The sequence below is a fragment of the Scyliorhinus canicula genome, chromosome 4 (genome assembly GCF_902713615.1).
Source record: "Scyliorhinus canicula chromosome 4, sScyCan1.1, whole genome shotgun sequence".
NCBI lineage: Eukaryota > Metazoa > Chordata > Chondrichthyes > Carcharhiniformes > Scyliorhinidae > Scyliorhinus > Scyliorhinus canicula.
Window position 1 is genome coordinate 157,216,402 of NC_052149.1, and position 21,173 is coordinate 157,237,574.

Sequence of the window (21,173 nt, forward strand, 5' to 3'; positions counted from 1 at the left end):
TGGTTCATTGCGGGTATAAGTTACATGTTGGGAAGAGTGAGTTATTTGTGGTTGGGTCTGTTGAGGGGGGGGCGGAAGATGACGACTTGAGACGAGGGGGCCGAACTTTCAGTGTGCTGGGACTAGCTTTCACTATTTGGGGGTTCAGGTGGCATGAGCCTGGACATGGCTTCGCAGGAACTTTACTAGTTTGGAGAGTAGGGTGAGGGCGGGCTTGCAGAGATAGGGCAGCGTTCCATTGTCTCTGGCAGGCTGGGTGCAGCTGATTAAGATAAATAACTTGCCCAAAATTAGTGTTCCTGTTTCAGTGCCTTCCGGTCCTTCTGCCTAAAGCGTTCTTTCAGGGTCTGGAGCAGCTGATAATGGGGTTTATATTGCGGGGCAGCCACCTCAGATTCGGAGGGAGGTTTAACTGCATACAAGACCCACGGACAGACAGATCCAGCCCCAAATTAAGGAAACTATCAAACATAGAGGATAAATAGGGTGGTCAGTAGGACTTTAAACTTCTGAGTTGGGGGGGGAAGGGAAAGTGAAAGCGACAGGGAGCATGGAGTTAAATGGCAAGATACGCAGGAGGATAACATGTAGGCAGGTGGATTTAAGCTTGAGGCAGACTAGGAATGCAACAAAAAGGAAGGATAACTTTGGACATCTTAGGACTTCCAATATCTGTAATGATAAGAAAGTTAGCATTAAGGCACTTTACCTGAATGCTCGTAGCATTTGTAACAAAGTAGACGAACTAATGGCACAGATCATCGTGAATGATTATGATGTGGTAGGCATCACAGAGACATGGCTGCAGGGGGTTCAGGACTGGCAGTTAAACATCCAAGGATATACAACCTATCGAAAAGACAGGGAGGTGGGCCGAGGGGGTGGGGTTGCCTTGTTAGTTAAGAACAAAATTAAATCTATGGCACTAAACGACATAGGGTCGGATGATGTGGAGTCTGTGTGGGTAGAATTGAGGAATCACAAAGGCAAAAAAACCATAATGGGAGTTATGTACAGACCTCCTAACAGTGGTCAGGACCAGGGGCGCAACATGTACCGGGAAATAGAAAAGGCATGTCAGAAAGGCAAGGTCACGGTGATCATGGGGGACTTCAATATGCAGGTGGATTGGGTAAATAACGTAGCCAGTGGATCCAAAGAAAAGGAATTCATGGAATGCTTACAAGATGGCTTTTTGGAACAGCTTGTCATGGAGCCCACAAGGGAGCAGGCTATTCTGGACCTAGTGCTATGTAATGAACCAGACTTTATAAAAGATCTTAAAGTAAGGGAACACTTAGGAAGCAGCGATCATAATATGGTTGAGTTCAGTCTGCAGTTTGAAAGAGAGAAGGCAAAATCGGATGTAATGGTGTTACAGTTAAATAAAGGTAATTACGAGGGCATGAGAGAGGAACTGGCGAAAATCAACTGGAAGCAGACCCTAGTGGGGAAGACAGTAGAGCAAAAATGGCAGGAGTTTGTATGCATAATTGAGGACACTGTACAGAGGTTCATCCCCAAGAAAAGAAAGATTATCCGGGGAGGGATTAGACAGCCATGGCTGACAAAGGAGGTCAGGAAATGTATCAAAGAAAAAGAGAGATCCTATAAAGTGGCCAAAAGCACTGGGAAATCAGAAGATTGGGAAGGCTACAAAAACAAACAGAGGTTAACAAAGAGACAAATAAGGAAGGAGAGGATCAAATATGAAGGCAGGCTAGCCAGTAATATAAGAAATGATAGTAAAAGTTTCTTTCAATACATAAGAAACAAACGACAGGCCAAAGTAGACATTGGGCCAATTCAAACTGATTCTGGAAGGCTAGTGATGGGAGACGAGGAAATGGCTGGAGAACTTAATAAGTACTTTGCGTCTGTCTTCACAGTGGACGACATGAGTAATATCCCAAAAATTATAAAGGGTCAGGGGGTTGAGTTGAGTATGGTTGCCATTACAAAAGAGATGGTGCTAAAAAAGCTAAAAGGTCTTAAAATTGACAAATCTCCTGGCCCCGATGGGCTACTTCCTAGAGTTCTGAGGGAGGTGGCTGAAGAAATAGCGGAAGCGTTGGTTGAGATCTTTCAAAAATCACTGGAGTCAGGGAAAGTCCCGGACGATTGGAAGATCGCTGTTGTAACCCCCTTGTTCAAGAAAGGATCAAGACAAAAGATGGAAAATTATAGGCCAATTAGCCTAACCTCGGTTGTTGGTAAAATTCTAGAATCGATCGTTAAGGATGAGATTTCTAAATTCTTGGAAGAGCAGGGTCGGATTAGAACAAGTCAACATGGATTTAGTAAGGGGAGGTCGTGCCTGACGAACCTGTTAGAATTCTTTGAGGAGGTGACAAGTAGGTTAGACCAGGGAAACCCAGTGGATGTGGTCTATCTGGATTTCCAAAAGGCCTTTGATAAGGTGCCACACAGGAGGCTGCTGAGTAAGGTGAGGGCCCATGGTGTTCGAGGTGAGCTACTGGCATGGGTTGAGGATTGGCTGTCTGACAGAAGGCAGAGAGTTGGGATAAAAGGTTCTTTTTCGGAATGGCAGCCGGTGACCAGCGGTGTCCCACAGGGTTCAGTGTTGGGGCTGCAGCTGTTCACCATATATATTAATGATCTGGATGAAGGGACTGGGGGCATTCTAGCGAAGTTTGCCGATGATACGAAGTTAGGTGGTCAGGCAGGTAGTGCTGAGGAAGTGGGGAGGCTGCAGAAGGATCTAGACAGTTTGGGAGAGTGGTGCAGGAAATGGCTGATGCAATTCAATGTGAGAAAATGTGAGGTCTTGCACTTTGGAAAAAAGAATCCAAGCATAGACTACTTTCTAAACGGTGAGAAAATTCATAATGCCAAAGTACAAAGGGATCTGGGAGTGCTAGTCGAGAATTCCCTAAAGGTAAACATGCAGGTTGAATCCGTGATTAAGAAAGCGAATGCAATGTTGTCATTTATCTCAAGAGGGTTGGAATATAAAAGCAGCGATGTGCTACTGAGCCTTTATAAGGCTCTGATTAGGCCCCATTTGGAGTACTGTGTCCAGTTTTGGGCCCCACTTCTCAGGAAGGACATACTGGCACTGGAGCGTGTCCAGCGGAGATTCACACGGATGATCCCTGGAATGGCGGGTCTAACATATGAGGAACGGCTGAGGATCCTGGGATTGTATTCATTGGAGTTTAGAAGGTTAAGGGGAGATCTAATAGAAACTTACAAGATAATACATGGCTTAGAAAGGGTGGACGCAAAGAAATTGTTTCCGTTAGGCGAGGAGACGAGGACCCGTGGGCACAGCCTTAGAATTAGAGGGGGTAAATTCAGAACAGAAATGCGGAGACATTTCTTCAGCCAGAGAGTGGTGGGCCTGTGGAATTCATTGCCGCGGAGTGCAGTGCAGGCCGGGACGCTAAATGGCTTCACGCAGAGATAGATAAATTCTTGATGTCGCGAGGAATTAAGGGCTACGGGGAGAATGCTGGTAGGTGGAGTTGAAATGCCCATCAGCCATGATTGAATGGCGGAGTGGACTCGATGGGCCGAATGGCCTTACTTCCACTCCTATGTCTTATGGTCTTATGGTAAGAGAGTTGAACACCATCATGGTGGCAGTGGATCCATGGTGGTTCACGCGTCCGGGAAGAGAACGACTTCTTCTTCTCCCAGATACACAAGGTCTACTCCAGGATCAACAGCTTTTTAGTGGGGAAAGCGGTGCTTCCAGGGGTAGTAGGAGCGGAGTGCTCCGTAATCGTAATCTCCAACCACGCTCCACACTATGTGGACATGAGGTTGGAGACTGGCTGGGCACAACACCCCCCCCATGGAGGCTGGACACGGCCCTCCTTGCCGACAAAGCATTCTGTGAACAGATATCACAAATCAAAGTTGGGTACGTTACCAACAACCAGAATAGGGAGGTTGCAAGGCGGTGATAAGGGGGGAAAATTATGGCGTTCGAGGCATGCAAAGATAGGAAGAGAGTGGCTAGGCAAAAATTGGTCGACTCCTTCCTGTTGAACGACTGGAGGAGAGGAAAAAGCTAGAAATGATCTTTGACTTGCTCTCCATTGGGAAAGCAGTGCAGCAGCTCTGCCAGACACAGGGGACATTTTACGAGCATGGAGACAAAGCCAGCACCTGCTGGCCCACCAGCTGAGAAATCAGGCAGCCACGAGGGAAATAGCTTAGGTAAAACACAGAAGCGGCAGGCTAGTCGGAGCACCAGAGCAAATCAATGAGGCCTTGCAGCCTTCTACCGGGAGCTGTACACCTCCGAACCACCGGTGGGGGCTCAAAGCTGAAGCAGTTCCTCGACGGACTGAACTTGCTCTTCTTAGGGGAAGATTGGGACGGAACCCGGAAGCACCATTAGAGGGATGTCATGGAGAGCATTAACTCCATGCAGGTGGGGAAGGCGCTGGGGCCAGACAGATTCCAGGTGGACATCGATAAAACAAATTCACGCCAGCATTGGCCCCGCACCTGCGGGAGATGTTTGCAGACTCACTAGCAAGGAGAACCCTACCACCAACACTGGTTCAAGTCTCAATATCGCTGATCCCCAAAAAGTCAAAGACTCGACAGAGTGCGGGTCCTTCAGACCCATCTCGCTCCTTAACACTGGCGCTAAGGTGAAGGCCCTGGCAAGGTGGCTAGAGAGCCGCGCGTCAGAGGTAGTCACGGAAGATCAGACGGGCTTTGTCAAGGGCAGGCAGCTAACAGCGAGCATCAGACGCCTGCTGAACGTGATCATGACACCATCCAGGGAGAGAATGCCAGAAATGATCATCTCCCTGGATGCAGAAAAGGCCTTCAACGGGGTTGAATGGAAGTACCTCATAGAGGTACTGAAGTGGTTTGGTTTTGGGCCAGGGTACACCATACAATGCTCCAATGGCGAGCATACAGATAAACACCACCAGCTCCGGGTATGTCCAGCTGCACAGAGGCAGGGATGCCCACTGTCCACACTGCTGTTCGTTCTGCCAATTGGGCCACTGGCGATTGCCCTCAAGAGCGGTGAGTGGGTGGAGAGGTATCCAATGGGGAGACAGAGAGCATAGAGTCTCACTCTATACAGATGACCTGCTCTTCTACATCTTGAACCCATTGGCCAGCATGAAAGGAATAATGAAACTCCTGAAGGAATTCAGAGCTTTTTCGGGTTACAAGCTCAACCTGAGTAAGAGCGAAATCTTCCCTGTGAACCCGCAAGGGGAGAGGGTGAAATAAAGCTAGAGGGACTGCCGTTCAAACTGGCCCAGATCAAATTCCACCACCTGGGATGCAAACTGGACGCGGATCCACAAGTGGAGCATGACGGTTCTGGTGGAGGAAGTCAAAAGGGCCCTGAAGAGATGGAGTCCACTCCCACTCTCAGGGAGGATGCAGATCATCAAAATGAAAGTACTGCAGAGGTTACTCTTCCTGTTCCGATCCCTCCTCATCTAGGAGGGCCCAAGGCCGTTTTCAACACAGTTGGTGAGTTAATCATGGCATTTGTTTGAGGGTTGGAGGGGGGCGGGGGGGGGGGGGGGGGGGGGGGGGGTGCAGGGGGAACCTGAGGATTAGAAAGAAAATCCTGCGAAGGAGGAGAAATGTGTGAGGCCTGGCCCTCCCGAATCTCCAGTTCTACCACTGGGCGGCCATCGCAGAAAGAATGTGGGGATGGATCAAAGAACCAGGAGCAGAGATTGAGGAAGGTTCCAGTGCAGGGACGTCTCAGAGCGTGAGCCACAACCACACTCCTATCCATCCCCCCCCCCCCCCCCCCCCCCACCAGCCAGATACACAAAAAGGCCAGGAGCCACGCTCTGAACGTGGAATCAAACAAGGGAAAACTTCGGACTAACTGAATTGTCCATCAGTCACTACTAGAAAGACAACAGAACGCGGGCAACCTAGGGGAGGGGAACTGTTCAGACATGTATGGACGACTGTTAGAAGAGGTATACTCACCCCTGGACGAGACAAAGAGGTGGCAGGAAGAAGTAGGCAGGGAGATAGGGGGAGGACTCTGAATCGAAGCACTGCACAGGGAAATCTTCAACTCCACATTTACAGGGCTGAGACTAACACAACTAAAGGTGGTGCACAGAGCACACCCAATGAGAATACGAATGAGCGGGTTCTTCCCGGAGATGGAGGACAATTGCGAATGGTGCCAGGGAGGCCCAGCCAACTACACTCATGTTCTGGGCGTGCCCCAGACTTGTTGGGCACAAGACGTCTATCTTTGAGGCCATGTCCAGCGTTGTGGGAGTAAGGGCAGAGCGTGCCCACTAGTGACGGTCGTCGGGGTATCAGAGCAGCCAGAGCTCTTTAGGGGGGAGGGGAGCTGACATCCTAGCCTTTATCACTCTGCTCCCTGATCACCCTCCAGAGAATCCTGCTCGGCCTGTTGGCAAGGCTGCAGACTCGCTGTCCAACCTGGCAGAAATTCTCAGGCTGGAGAAGGTAAAGCTCGCCATCTGTGGGTCAGAAGGCTTTCAGGATGTGGAAGCCATTCACCAACTTGTTTCAAGACCTGTTCACAACCAGCAACTAATAAATTATGCGTGGGGTGGAGGAGGGGGGGAAGAGAAGTCACGGAACAAGGAAGCAAAAGGTGTGTGTGTGTGTGGGGGAGAGGGGGAGAGATGGAGTGAAGGAGGCCGAACGCACCCCAGAGAAACAGGAGACAGGCAGAAGGGAGGAAAATTGCAAGAGACCGGTTTGCTGGCAAATTAATGCCTGAACCACATTGTACATAAACCACTGTAAATATTTTTTTTGGCTGTGTGTGGCAATCTAAAGTCCACAAGAGAAGTATCTTCGTTTAGGGGGGCGCTATTGTTACAGCTGTCGGTTGGAACTTCTTTTGTTGACATATGTGCTGGTTTTGTTTGGCTTCGTGAATTAAAATGTAAAAAGCTCAACAAAAAAAATATGTCTTTAAAAAAGTTAATGGGAATAAACAGGATAGCTCTGTTCAGTCAGTGTGATTCACTCAAGATCCATTGCCTTCCGGGACACTCTTGTCTGACCCACCATTAGCCCATTACGTAGTCTGATGGCTTCATTTGTCCATAAATTGGATGTTAGTTGCATATTCATAGCATTACCCTGTTCATTTGTGTAAACAGGAGTGGGTAATAAAAAGTCCAGAAAACGATGATGCATTCAGTCTGAACCTGTCTGGACAGAACCATCTTTGAGGGGCTGGGCGGAACTCAGAGAAAAGAAAGAATCTTGTTTGAACAGATGTGGGCAGAAGGATTTGGAGAACGCTCAGGAGAGGCGTTGAAAAAACTACGACACAGATAAGCTTTTGGACAGGGTCAGAAAGAGCTTCACTACCAGCAGGAAAATGTTCTGCAATGCAAGTATAATTTTTGCCTGTCTGTGTAAGTGGAGTTGAGAGGTGTAAGTTCATTCGACATGCTATTTAATAGGAAATTGTGCGTTAGGGTTTAGAGATACATGTAAGCTGTTCTTGTCAAGTTCGAAGTTTAAAAGCTTAAATATTATTTTTCTTCTGGTATAATAAAGTTTTGTTTGTGAAAGTAACCAAGCCCTATTTCTCATGCAATTATTCCTGGAGTGAATCAGTCTTTCGCACAGTCTTAAAAATACAAAAAAGTTGCCGTTCTGGTCCAGTAACTCAGCCACTGTTGGGATCTGGTCTGGCGTCCGTAACACATGAGGCTACAATGCTGACGACTCACTGTCCCAACTATCTCTGGTGGATCTATCTTGCTGGTGGGGCAGGACATACTCGGGGAAGGTGATGAACGAATCTGGTACAATGGTTGTCAGGCTGCTGTTTCATTGGTCTGTGACATAGCTCTCGCTATTTTGACGCAAGCCCCAGCAGCGTGTGAGGACGTCTTTGGATTGGATTGGATTGGTTTATTGTCACGTGTACCGAGGTACAGTGAAAAATATTTTTCTGCAAGCAGCTCAACAGATCATTCAGTACATGGGAAGAAAAGGGAATTAACCAAAATTCAAGAAATTATAAGAAAATACATAATAGGGCAACACAAGATATACAATGTAACTACATAAGCATTGGCATCGGATGAAGCATACAGGGTGTAGTGTTAATGAGGTCAGTCAATAAGAGGGTCATTTAGGAGTCTGGTGACAGTGGGGAAGAGTCGACTGGGTAGGCTGTACCTTTGTCACGTTTTCAGATAAATCAATGCTGGGTGGTCCATCTGGTATTTTCTTTTATGAAACTTTTCTGTCTAGGTTTGATACAACTGACTGTTTTGCTAGGTCATTTAAGTCAACCGTATTGCTGTAGTTCTGGTGTCTCATGTAAACTTTGGGCACTGTGTAACGTAGATTGTTCTTAGAGAATGGGGGCAGTAGATTTCTCCTCTGAATGACGAGTGAGCCAGATGGTTTTGATGACAATCCGGTAGTTTAATTAACATTACTACTGAAACTATCATCTTTATTCTAGATTTATTAGTTTAATTTAAATTCCTCCAGTTCCCATGGTGCGATTTGAACTCGTATCTTTGGAATATTAGTCTAAACCTCTAGATTACGGATGCAGTAACTATTGCCATTATGCATACTGTCCCGTCCTTTGTGAAGCCAGGGCATTAAAGACTACCACATATAACATTAATTCAACCTCAGGACATGTTCAAATATACATGTTAAACTGCAGCTGAAAGAGGTGCCTCCTGAATAAGTGAATTCTTAGTTGTGGATGTTATAATACAACCTATGCAGAAAACACCTTTAGTCAACTTTAAGTACTGTAAATTTATTGATGATTTAAATGTTACTAGACTTACTGTTAGCTCAGAAAAGGAGCTGCGTAGAATTGCCCATACATCTCATTAATGGGAAACTCTTTCTTCACTCAAGCCTGACCAGATCAATTTTCACATCACAAATAGTTATTATTTTCCTCTTTAAACCGACCCACAAGGAGAATCTCAGAAAATACCAGTATGGAATATTTCCACTCAATGAGTCCTTCCTTACTAGCTTAAACAAAATAACAGCACATTAACTTCTTACGGGTAGTATTTTGCAAAGTAATAGACTTTACCATCTGTGTAATCTTGAACATCATGGTAATCGACTCCCCGTGCACTGCGATCATTCTGTACAAGATCACTCTTGGTTCCACACAAATAGATTTTGCAATGCTGAAAAAGAAACATCATGACCCAAGCTGTCAATCGGCCAGTTTAAACTCTAAAACGCACGAGAACCTAGAACCACATTGCAAAACCATTACCCAAACCTCAGAATAGATCAGCACCACAGCTTACACTGTAAATACATTCGCCAAATCCTAAAGTAAACTAAACCCACAGTGCAAATCCAGCAAACAAACCCCCCAAAACAAACTGGTTTCATAATCCACACTGTAAACCTCCTGACCACAATCCCAGAGCCAACAGTACTTCCTCTGCACAAACCCCAAGTAGACCAGAGACTGTCAGCCCCACTGAGTGCAAATTGCATTGCATATTCTCAGCTGCTGAAAATCTAACACACACAATAATCACACCTTCTGACATAATAAACAGGAATAATAGTGAGAGTCATAGCCCATACTACAAATTAGTTACTTCAAAATGCTGATTGGAACCAACAACAAACAAAGCCCTATCTATTCAGCAGAGCAAGGGTTAAAATCAGTTCCTCTGCATTATATCAAACTTACCTCTTCACAGTTCCGGACTTCATTCACCCAGAATCTTGCCCTTGCATAGCTGCTACTGTCAGTTAGATCTGGAAGACAGAAATGCCATTCAATAATTACATATAATGCCAGGGAACAGCCATTATTAAAGTACTTTCAGAAATGTGGAGGATTCTATTGCAATCTATAGCAAAATTGTGAGCACGTGCTGAAGACTTGTATTTATGTATTGCTATTAACAGCTCAGTGGAAGTCTTTCCCCACACCAACAGTTTATGGGGCAGTATTTTTTTTAAATTTAGTCTGTCATGTCTGTTTCTTTCCCACTATTGGACAGAAGCTGATAAATAAATCCTCCCACTTCAAGGTGACACAAAGGTTTATCTGATGACTATGGGCAGCATCTTTTAACATGCTCATTAAAAACTCAATCCGGTGAATTTTCCAAAAATAGAAATAGCTTTTCAAGGAAGAATTCATAATATTCCAAAATGCAAAAGATCATCTTACAAAATACTTTTGTACATCAGATCTGAATGTAATTTCTGATGCTGCGTTGAAAAATATGTTTTGGGCCCAGGATAATGCGGCTCTACCAAGTCATTTCTGCATCAATTAAATAACTATCGGAGTGAAAAGAGTCATGACATTGTACAGTGGTACATTGTACATGGCATGTGAGATAATTAGTACAAGAACATAAGAGATAGGAGCTGGAGTAAGCCATTTGCTCCCAGAAGACTGTGACACCATTCAACAAGATCATGGCTGATGATCTACCTTAATTCCACCTTGCCACACTATTCCCATATCTCTTGATTAATTCATGCCGAAGCTGTACAGGCCATCCTTCATGGAGCAGTTTATGTCACATGCTTCTTTAAACCTCTTTTTCCGAACAATTTGAAGAAAAAATGGAACTGCTCAAGTTACAGCCAGGTAGTGGAGCTCTCCAATTGTCATGCTGTAGCAACTTCGAATTTAAGCAACATAGAACAAACCATCGCTATCAACAGCAGCAGGTTTTGATTCGGCACGAATCTAAATTCATGGTGTTTTGGCGAATAGTCCCTCAATGGCCACTACAAATTATGACTCTCCACAACTGAGATTATACACAGTGCAAGCACAAGCAGAACGCAGTTGCAAATTTCTTACCAAAACACACAACAGCTGCTCGGGCTCCTCGATAGTAGATTCTGCTCATGGATTCGTACCGTTCTGATCCTGCAGTGTCCTGATGGGGAACAAAATTTATCCACTACTTGCACTCTTAACTTTGAGAAAGAGAACATGACATGCCTGCTAAACATTCCTGAGCTACTCCCCTCGCACCATTACAGCTGGTAAAGAGCCCAGCGTAGGCATGTTGGCCTCATGGCCTTGAACACTGGAAAGAGTAGAGAGCAACTAGCCCAGAAAACATGAAGACCATCATTCGATCACAGAATGGAAGATGCAAAAGTTAAATAAAATTTGCGCATTCTCAAGGATTTCAAAACAAATGGTTAAACCAAGCCGAGTGTCTTTCTGGTGGAAGTGAGTTTCGGACAATCGATGACTCTAAACTCCAGTCACTGAAACCACTACTTCGACAAGGAAGGAAATTAAAATGACTAGAGTATTGAATGCTACAAATAATGGATGCAAGTGAGAAACCGCAGCAGAGAAAGCCACTCAAAAATTTCAGAATGGAGCATAAACCATGGTGCTGAAACCAGAGTGGTTTAAACTCTGAAACTTGGTCTTCAATGCAACCTTTTCCCATTTGAATAGAACATAGATAAACACCAGGGAGAGGGGAACAGAGTCAGATCAGGTTAATAGGGTTCAATGAAGAGGGGTGGGAGGATGTTCATTTGGAGAATAGACATTGGTTTAGATTAGTTGGGTCAAATAGACTCTTTCTGTATTGCACATTATATGTAATCCTATACTTTTATCAATTTAATTGGTGCTCCCCAGTAGTTAACTAGCATACCCACGCTATCAAAAGGATTATCCTAGGGTCAATTCCTAGATTATACTTCGCCTTTGGAGCAGTAGGAAAATCATCTGGGGAGTTTTGGGTCGAGGTTTGTGGCGTGGGTTCAGTTGTTGCATACGACTCCCATGGCAAGTGTGCAAATGAATGAGACAAACACGGGGTATTTTGGGCTGCACAGGGCACAAGGCAGCAGTGTCCGCTGTCCCCGCTGGTGACTGAGCTCTTGGCGATGACACTTCGGGCTTTGGCTGAGTGGTGGGAGATTATGAGGAACAGGGAGCACCGGGTGTTGCTGTATGCCGATGACCTGTTGCTGTTTGCCGATGACCTGTTGCTGTTCGTGACAGACCCGTTAGAAAAGCACCTGTGCCTGCTTGGGTGTCACCCCCACAACCCAAAGATGTGCTGAGTAGGTGGATTGGCCACGCTAAATTGCCCCTTAATTGGAAAAAAAAATTAAAAGACACGGACAGAATCATGGGCTTACTGAAGAAATTTGGGGCCCTCTCAGGCTATAAATTGAATGTTGGGAAAAGCAAGGTCTTCCCAGTAAACACTTCGGGGCAGGATGTGAATCTGCGGCTCTGCCGTTTAAGGTGGCAAGGGAGAGGTTCCGGTAATTGGGGATCCAGGTTATGCATGAGTGGGCCACGATGCATAGGTGGAGCTGGACGAGGCTGACGGACAAGGTTAAACGAAGAGATACTCTGCATTTAACATTAGCGGGGAAGGTACAGGTGGTAAAGATGAACACACTGCCAAGGTTCTGTTTGTTTTTCAGGCTCTCCCAATTTTCATCCCCAAGGCCTTTTTCGGAAGGTAGATGCGTTAATCTCAAAATGTGTGTGGGCAGTGAGGGGACTGAGGGTTAGTAGGACTGTTGCAAAGGCAGAAAGGTGGACCGGCACTCGCTAATTTGCTGCATTACTATTGGGTAGCGAATGTGCAAAACGTGAGATGGTGGTGGTGGTGGTAGTGGGGTGATGGGGTGAAGAGAGAAGAAGTGATTGGGTCAGGTTAGAGGAGGAGTCAGCCATGTGAGGGGACAAGCCTGAGTGCCTTTGTGATGGCCGCGTTGCAGTTCGCCTCGAGCAAGAACACGAAGAGCCCTGTTGTGGAATCGTCCAGAAAAATTTGGAATCAGCTGAGGAGGCACTTTAAACTGGCACACGTCGGTGATGACTCCACTGTGTGGGAATCATAGGTTTGCTCTGGGAGGGATGGATGGGATGTACCTAAGATGGTGGGAGAAAGGGCTACTGTGGGTCAGGGAAATGTTTGTGGAGGGCAGGTTTGCTGGGTTAGGGGAACTGCGGGAGTTCGAGCTACCATGGGGCAATGAGTGCTGGTGCCTTTGTCCGCAAGGGTTGCCCTCAATCCTTCAGGTACCGGAATATATGCTTTTGGATAAAATGGTGCTCCCGGATGAAGGGGGGGGGATGGTAGGATTGGGGACGTATATGGGTGGTTGGGAGAACAGGGCACGATCTTAGTGAAAAGGATCAAGCTGAAGTAGGAGAAGGAGCTAAGGAGGAAGATAGGTGCGAAGTAATGCTTTGAGTGAACTCAAACTCCTCCTGTGCAAGGATGAATCTTATACAGTTTAAGGTGGTGCATAGGGTCCTCATGACTCGGGCCCGGATGAATGGCTTTTTCCCAGATGGATATGAAAGAGGTGTCGGAAGTGGTTCACTTCCTTGAGGGAAGGAAATCTGGTCTGGTCTACATGTGACTCCAGATCCACAGCAATGTGGTTAACTATTAAATGTATTCAGGGATGGGTAATAAATGCTGGTCCAGAGCCATGAATAAAAACATTTAAGGGACAGCTGGATAAACACAATGGGAAAGGAGCAGATTCTGAATCAAGAGCGTAGAATTTATTAATTAAATTTAATAATATTTTATTGTCACAAGTAGGCTTACATTAACACTGCAATGAAGTTACTGTGAATAGCCCCAAGTCGCCACATTCCGGCGCCTGTTCGGTACACAGAGGGAGAATTCAGAATGTCCAATTCCCCTAACAGCACATCTTTCAGGACTTGGGGGAGAAAACCGGAGCACCCGGAGGAAACCCACGCAGACACAGGGAGAACATGCAGACTCCGCACAGACAGTGGCCTAAACCGGGAATCGAACCTGGGACCCCGGGGCTGTGAAGCAACAGTGCTACCCACTGTGCTACAATGCCGCCCATATGGAAGCTTGTGTGGAGCATAAACATTGGCATAGATCAACTGAGTTGAATGGCCTGCTGTGGTTGTAAATTCTATGGAAGTCATGTATCATCAGCACAACCCACAGCACACCTAGAGGATGAATTGTACATTTGAGCAATAACAACTTGTTGCAGGTTCACAAAAAAAAACCCTTCAGTGAATCTCCCACTATATTTGTCCCTACTGATGTTTTAGACAAACACTCAGTCCTGCAAATTTGTAACTTATGGGGTCGCACAATCAGCCTCAACCAAATCACATAGTCTGATACAAACATTAGCACCTGTTCAACAATGGTTTCAGTAATCAAAGCAAATTAACGCTCTCCCTTCAAAATGACTAATGCAACATGCTAACCACTTCAGAACTAAAGACAACATCTTACCCAGATGCCAAGTGTGATCACCTTTTCACCAACATGGATGAGTTTGGCCACAAATGCAGCCCCGATCGTCTGAAACAGAAACCAGTGGATTAATCAGGTCTATTCCCTGAAAACCCGTGAAACATAGTTAACTTCCATTCTTTAGTCATTTGTTAAAAATGCCTGGTGAGTACAAGAGCCATCCAACTCAAAACATTAACTGTTTCACCCTCCATGAGACCTGCTGAGCTTTACCAGAACTGTTTGGTGCCCAAGTCTTCTGTTGGCTGCAATTTTTCAGAGATGCTGTTGTGATTAGAAACAAATAACTGGGCTAAATATAAATTTCCTAAACTATGTGGGATCATCAATGTACCACATATACAAGAAGAATGAGGGTGGAGATCATTATTTTACAGCTCTATGCTCCCACTTCATTAGTTCCCCATGCCAGTCGTATCCTTAGTTGAAAAGGGTGCTAAAAATGGCATTTTGGGGCTTGTCTGTCAGGCATATTTAGGCTGCATAGGAGGAAGCTTGGTTATTTCCTCTCCATTTCTGTTACATTTCTTTACTCCCATGGCAACACTTCACACAGGAAATCCTCAGCCGGAGTGTGATTTTAAAAAAAAATTTAGTGTACCCAATTATTTTTTTCCAATTAAAGGGCAATTTAGTGTGACCAATACACCTAACCTGCACATCTTTGAGTTGTGAGGGTGAAACCCACGCAGACACAGGGAGAATGTGCAAACTCTACACAGACAGTGACCCAGGACTTGGATCTAACCAGGGTCCTCAGCGCCTAGGCGTGTCAATTACACATAAAACAATTTCAGAGATAAACGTCAAGTTGGAGTTTCTAATCTCTGATCAGTCAATTTGGGAGAAACTAAACATCGTGGGCTAAGAGTCATTCTTCTAGACTCCAATAAGTATAGGCCCAACCTGTTCAGACAACCCTTTCATCTCAGGAACCAGCGAGTGAACCTTCTTTGGACTGCTTCCAATGCAATGCATAATTCAGTTATAAGAACTAGGAGCAGGAGTAGGCCATCTGGCCCTTCGAGCCTGCTCCGCCATTCAATGAGATCATGGCTGATCTTTTGTGGACTCAGCTCCACTTTCCCACCTGAACACCATAACCTTTAATTCTTCAAAAAACTATCGATTTTTATCTTGAAAACATTCAATGAAGGGGCCTCAACTGCTTCACTGGGCAGGGAATTCCAAAGGTTCACAACCCTTTGGTGACGAAGTTCCTCCTGAGCTCAGTCCTACATCTACTTCCTCTTATTTTGAGGTTATGCCCCTAGTTCTGTTTTCACCCACCAGTGGAAACCAACCTCCCCACATCTATCCTATCTATTCCCTTCATAATTTTATACGTTTCTATAAGATCCCCGCTCATCCTTCTAAATTCCAATGAGTACAGTCCCAGTCTACTCAACCTCTCCTCGTAAACCAACCCCCTCAACTCTGGGATTAACCTAGTGAATCTCCTCTGCACACCCTCCAGCGCCAGTATGTCCTTTCTCAGGTAAGGAGATCAAAACTGAACACAATACCCCAGGTATGGCCTCTCTAAAACTTTATACAGCTGGAGCATAACCTCCCTAGTCTTAAACTCCATCCCTCTAGCAATGAAGGACAAAATTCCATTTGCCTTCTTAATCACCTATTGCACCTGTAAACCAACTTTTTACGACTCATGCACTGGGACACTCAGGCCCCTCTGCACAGCAGCATGTTTTGATATTTTATTTAGATAATAATCCCTTTTGCTGTTATTCTTACCAAAAATGGATAACCTCACATTTGTCAACATTGTATTCCATCTGCCAGACCCTAGCCCATTCACCTACACTATCCAAATACCTCTGCAGACTTCCAGTATCCTCTGCAATTTTTGCTTTACCACTCATCTTAGTGTCGTTTGCAAACTTGGACACATTGCACTTGGTCCCCAACTCCAAATCATCTATGTAAATTGTGAACAATTGTGGGCCCAACATTGATCCCCGAGGTAAACCACTAACTACTGATTACCAACCAGAGAAACACCCATTAATTCCCAATCTTTGCTTTCTATTAATTAATCAATCCTCTATCCATGCTATTACTTTACCCTTAACGCCATGCATCTTTATCTTATGCAGCAACCTTTTGTGGGGCACATTGTCAAAAGTTTTCTGGAAATCCAGATATACCACATCCATTGGCTCCCCGTTATCTACTGCACTGGTAATGTCTTCAGACAAATCCACTAAATTAGTTAGGCACGACCTGCCCTTTATGAACCCATGCTGCATCTGTTCAATGGGACAATTTCTATCCAGATGCCTCACTATTTCTTCCTTGATGAGATTCCAGCATCTTCCCTACTACCGAAGTTAAGCTAACTGGCCTATAATTACCCACTTTCTGTCTGACTCCTTTTTTAAACAGTGGTGTCACGTTTGCTATTTTCCAATCTGCCGGGGCCCCCCAGAGTCTAGTGAATTTTGGTAAATTATTACGAGTGCATTTGCAATTTTCCTATCCATCTCTTTTAGTGCCCTGGGATGCATTCCATCAGAGCCAGGAGACTGGTCTACCTTTAGCCCCATTAGCTTGCCCATCACTACCTCCAGAGTGATAACAACCGTCTCAAGGTCCTCACCTGTCATAGCCTCATTTCCATCAGTCACTGGCATGTTATTTGTGTCTTCCACTGTGAAGACTGAGCCAAAAAATCTGATCCTCAGCCATTTCCTCATCTTCCATCATTAAATCTCCCTTCTCATCCTCTAAAGGACCAATATTTACCTTTGCTACTCTTTTTTGTTTTATATATTTGTTAGGTCAAAATTCTCCAAAGTTCTGCACTTTTTCAGTTGATTCAGCCCAGGTTATGTTGATGTTGCTGGCCTAAATGAGCCAAAACTCCACAAATGTAACTCAGACTCAATTTAAACATGTTGACTGCAGTTCCCTACCCTCTAGAACATGAGCTTGTACCAACTGTCCCTCAGGTTTAATTAATTTGGAAATTACGCCCAAAACATGTTCAAAATTGGACTGCTTGCCCTTCAGCTTGTCAATAAAATGAACTTGCATAAATATAAATGTAAAATCTTCAGTGAAACAACATAAACAATTGGTGTTTCCAGAATGCAATGGGATTTTTTTCTCACCCTTCCCATTAAAATGTATCGCTTGATGTAGCGGTATTGTCACTGGACTAATAATGTAGAGGCCCAGGGTAATGCTCTGGAGACCTAGGTTTGAATCCCACCATGGTAAGTGGTTGAAATTTGAATTCAATAAAAGAGTCTAGAATTAGAAGTCTAATATGATTGTTGTAAAAATCTATCTGGTTCACTAATGTCCTCTAAGGAAGGAAATGTGCCAACATTACCTCATATGGTCTACATGTGACTCCAGACTCATGGTTGACGGTTAACTGTCTTCTGCAATGGTCTAGCATGCCATTCAGCTCTATCAAACCACTAAGACGACCAAAATGGAAGGAAATCTGCTGAACTTACCAGGTCTGGCCTACATGGGACTACAGATCCACAGCAATGTGGTTGACTCTTAAATGCCCTCTGGAATGGCCTCAGTTCAAAGACAATTAGGGACGAGCAATAAATGCTTGTCCAGCCAGCAATGTCCACTTGCCGTGAGTGAATTTTAAAAATGCATTTCAGAGTGGTAAACTGGTACAATATTTTTAATACAGCTGAAAATTAGTTGATTGGCAAAAATAAGCATTTTTAGTAAGCACTCAGTCCTCTACCTCTGAGCAATCCGATTTTTAAAAATCGCTGAAAATGACTTTTAAAAGCTATATTGAAACAATTGATATTTTCTTTGAGGTACACAAGTCAGTTTCTTAAAGAAGCTGCCTATGTGGAGTTTGCACATTTTTCCTGTGTTTGCACGGGTTTCCTTCGGGTGCTCCGGTTTCCTCCCACAGTCCAAAGATGTGCAGGTTTGGTGGATTGGCCATGATAAATTGCCCCTAGGTGAGGTTACGGGGATAGGGCGTGTATTGGGCCTTGGTATGATGCTCTTTTGGAGGATTGGTGCAGATTTGTTGGACTGAATGGCCTCCTTCTGCACTGTAGGGGTTCTATGATTCTAACAGTTTTGATGTGAGAAACCTTCAAAACGATGCCTGCACATGTGTCCATGTGCCTAAGAAAATGAGCTCACTTTGAAGAACTTTCACAAACCAGCTCAACCTCACGGTTTTGTTCTGTGAGCATGTCCAATTTTATGAGCTAGGCCTCATCTGAGTGAAATGAGTTTTAAATCAGCGCTAAAGATTGCAGAAAACACGAATGCAAGGGCATTTGTGCATAATGATAGAAGCCTACACTGACAACTTTCAAAACTGAAGCCTCGCGTTATGCAGTGAAGCTAAGGCGTGGACTGAATCCAGCACAGGCTATGGGCTACGTTTAATTCTGGCAATGAAATCTTGCCCAGCAGCGCTCTCCAATCTCAAGCTGCCATGAACATTTTCCTGGCATCACAAGGTTAATCTGTGTAGCAGGCAGGCACAGGTTTTAACATGAGCGCATTGCTTAATGAAGGTAGGTTTCAGGTACAGCTAGGCTGCAGCTTTATATGCCAGTATAAATAGAGCCATCTGTAGGATGCCAGAGAGGGGAGCAGACTCTGCAATGGATCAGATTCTGAGCCATTTTCATTGCAAACAGAAAACAATTATCAGCTTATTGCTGTGCAATAATTTTCCGGCCTTCCTTCGTCTGACACGTAGATGCTACCGGAGAATGGTGGGGGTTGTTGAATTAGCAACTTGGATGTATCACCATGATCGCTGCAATTAACCTTTAATACACCAGAAAAGGGACACAGTGAGCCGGAATAAAAGCTGTTGCAACTTCGAACAATTGAAAATTCTATTTGATACTTTGATGTGCGTGCTATTAGAATTCATTCTAACCTGCCCATCAAAACTTCTCTATGGTAATGCCAATTCTATCAGCGTGCTTTCCTACCGCATGTGGAAGTTGCTGATTGAGGAAGCATAAACTGTTGACTTGTGATCCAAAGCTCTCAAAATGCTTCCCATTGATCGTTTTAGTTTAACTTTTGTTGTTGCCGTTATATTTGTTTCGGACAATCAATTTGGATTTGTGAAGCCCTTCCTGGACAATTGGTAATGTCCTTATTAATACAAGCATAGATAAATGCTGATGGGTAAAAGTAATCTGTAGCCTTTGGAGCTCATTTCTCAATTTTAACATTTGTTTTAAATGGATTAATGCCTATACTAGCATAGTGCAGAAGAGAATTGGGTACAATTCCCTTAAGTGTTCGTGCATCAGCAACAGTTATTGCCAAAGCTGAAGTGCGTCTGTGGAACTGAGTGTGAAAAATTCAGAAATCCACTTACAATAAGATTTCTCTACGTGTTTCATGGAAATTTGTAAATTACTTTCTGCTTTTCCCACATTATTTTCCATCAATCGTTCCTCACTCAAGTTAATTAATTTCCCCTCTCTGTACTACAAATCACTAATTAATTTCCCCTCTCTGTGCTACTGCGCAGAGGGCACTTGCTTTGCATAATGAACAAATTTGACAGCATTTCTGATAGCACATTCCTCCAGATAAACTGTGTTATAGAATCCCTACAGTGCAGAAGGAGGCCATTTGACCCATTAAGCCCATACTGACCCTTCGTAAGACCACCCTACCAAGGCCCAATCCCCTACCCTCTTTCTGCAGCCACACCCTAAGGGGCAATTTAGCATGGCCAATTCACCTAACCTGCACATCTTGGACATTGGGAGGAAACTGGAGCAGACACGGGAAGAATGTGCAAACTCCACACAGGCAGCAGTGCTAACCACTGTACCATTCAGGGGTAAAAGCATCGTGTTAAACATTGCCTACAGCACCATCAGTTTAAATCATACTCACATTCTGATAAGGGCCATTGAGAAAACGATTGTGCACATATCTCTCCACCAGACTGGTCTTCCCCACAAACTCTTTTCCCAGCATTACCACCTTCACATCAACCCGCTGTCCACTCATTCTGTGACCCTTAATGCCCGCAGTCCACGGTCAGGTATAGTACGAGGTAATTTTCACCATACACAACAGCAAAGGGGTTGAAAGCTGGAATGGCTTCACCTGGAGACAAGTAAGGGAGGAGATGGTTATGGGCATATGTGGCATTGTCTTTTCAGGTAACTAAACAAATGTTATAAAAGAGAAGACGATCGAGTCATTCAGTACACTTTTATAAAACTGCACCCCAGCTTTGTCTTTACAAATACCTGTTTCTCTCACTCTCATCCTGTATTGCTCGGTTCAGATTAATGAAACCAGTTGTAAAGATGGGAAGTAACAGGAACAGGCAGGAAATTGCAATTCTCAGTTCCTCAAGCCAAAATAGGATATAACAGAACAGGGGTTGACCCTTGAAAACCAGTTTCCCCTAAGTAAATTAATCTTATTGAAAGCTCGCACGGCACTGGTAGTTTGCAGGCAGCTGGGGGGAAATGGGTGTGTGTGTCTGGTGGCGAAGATGGGGGCGGGGTTTGGTGGTTGTTCTTGTCCAATCCGCTTTCAGCTTTCATAGAATTCCTATAATGCAGATGGAGGCCATTTCACCCATCGCCCTCTGAAAGAGCACCCTACCTAGGATCAGGCCCAACCCTATCCCCGTAACCCCACCTAACCTTTTGGATACCGTGGGGCAATTTTGCATGACAACCAATCCACCTAACCTTCACATCTTTGGACTGTGGGAGGAAACCAGAGCACCCAGTCGAAACCCATGCAGACACGGGGAGAAAGTGCAAGCTCTACAATCACCCTAGACCGGAATTGAACCTGGGTCCCTGTCGCTGTGAGGTGGCAGTGCTAACCACTGTGCCACCGTACCTCCCCTCGTAACCCGTGCATTGATCATGG

The 21,173-nt window shown here is 44.8% G+C and overlaps 1 protein-coding gene across 3 annotated transcripts in view; it reads right to left on the reverse strand.

Moving 5' to 3' along the window:
• The window catches only part of rab24 (RAB24, member RAS oncogene family), a 44,060-nt gene that overhangs the window by 13,004 nt on the left and 9,883 nt on the right, over nt 1–21,173 (reverse strand). For all 3 annotated transcript variants that reach the window (XM_038795425.1, XM_038795428.1, XM_038795426.1), the window contains exons 2-6: nt 20,172–20,387; nt 14,253–14,321; nt 10,817–10,895; nt 9,680–9,747; nt 9,056–9,155 (exon numbers count right to left, since the gene is read on the reverse strand). In XM_038795425.1, the coding sequence (XP_038651353.1) occupies nt 9,056–9,155; nt 9,680–9,747; nt 10,817–10,895; nt 14,253–14,321; nt 20,172–20,288 (433 nt within the window). In that variant the 5' untranslated portion in view covers nt 20,289–20,387. The remainder of the gene's footprint in view (nt 1–9,055; nt 9,156–9,679; nt 9,748–10,816; nt 10,896–14,252; nt 14,322–20,171; nt 20,388–21,173) is intronic.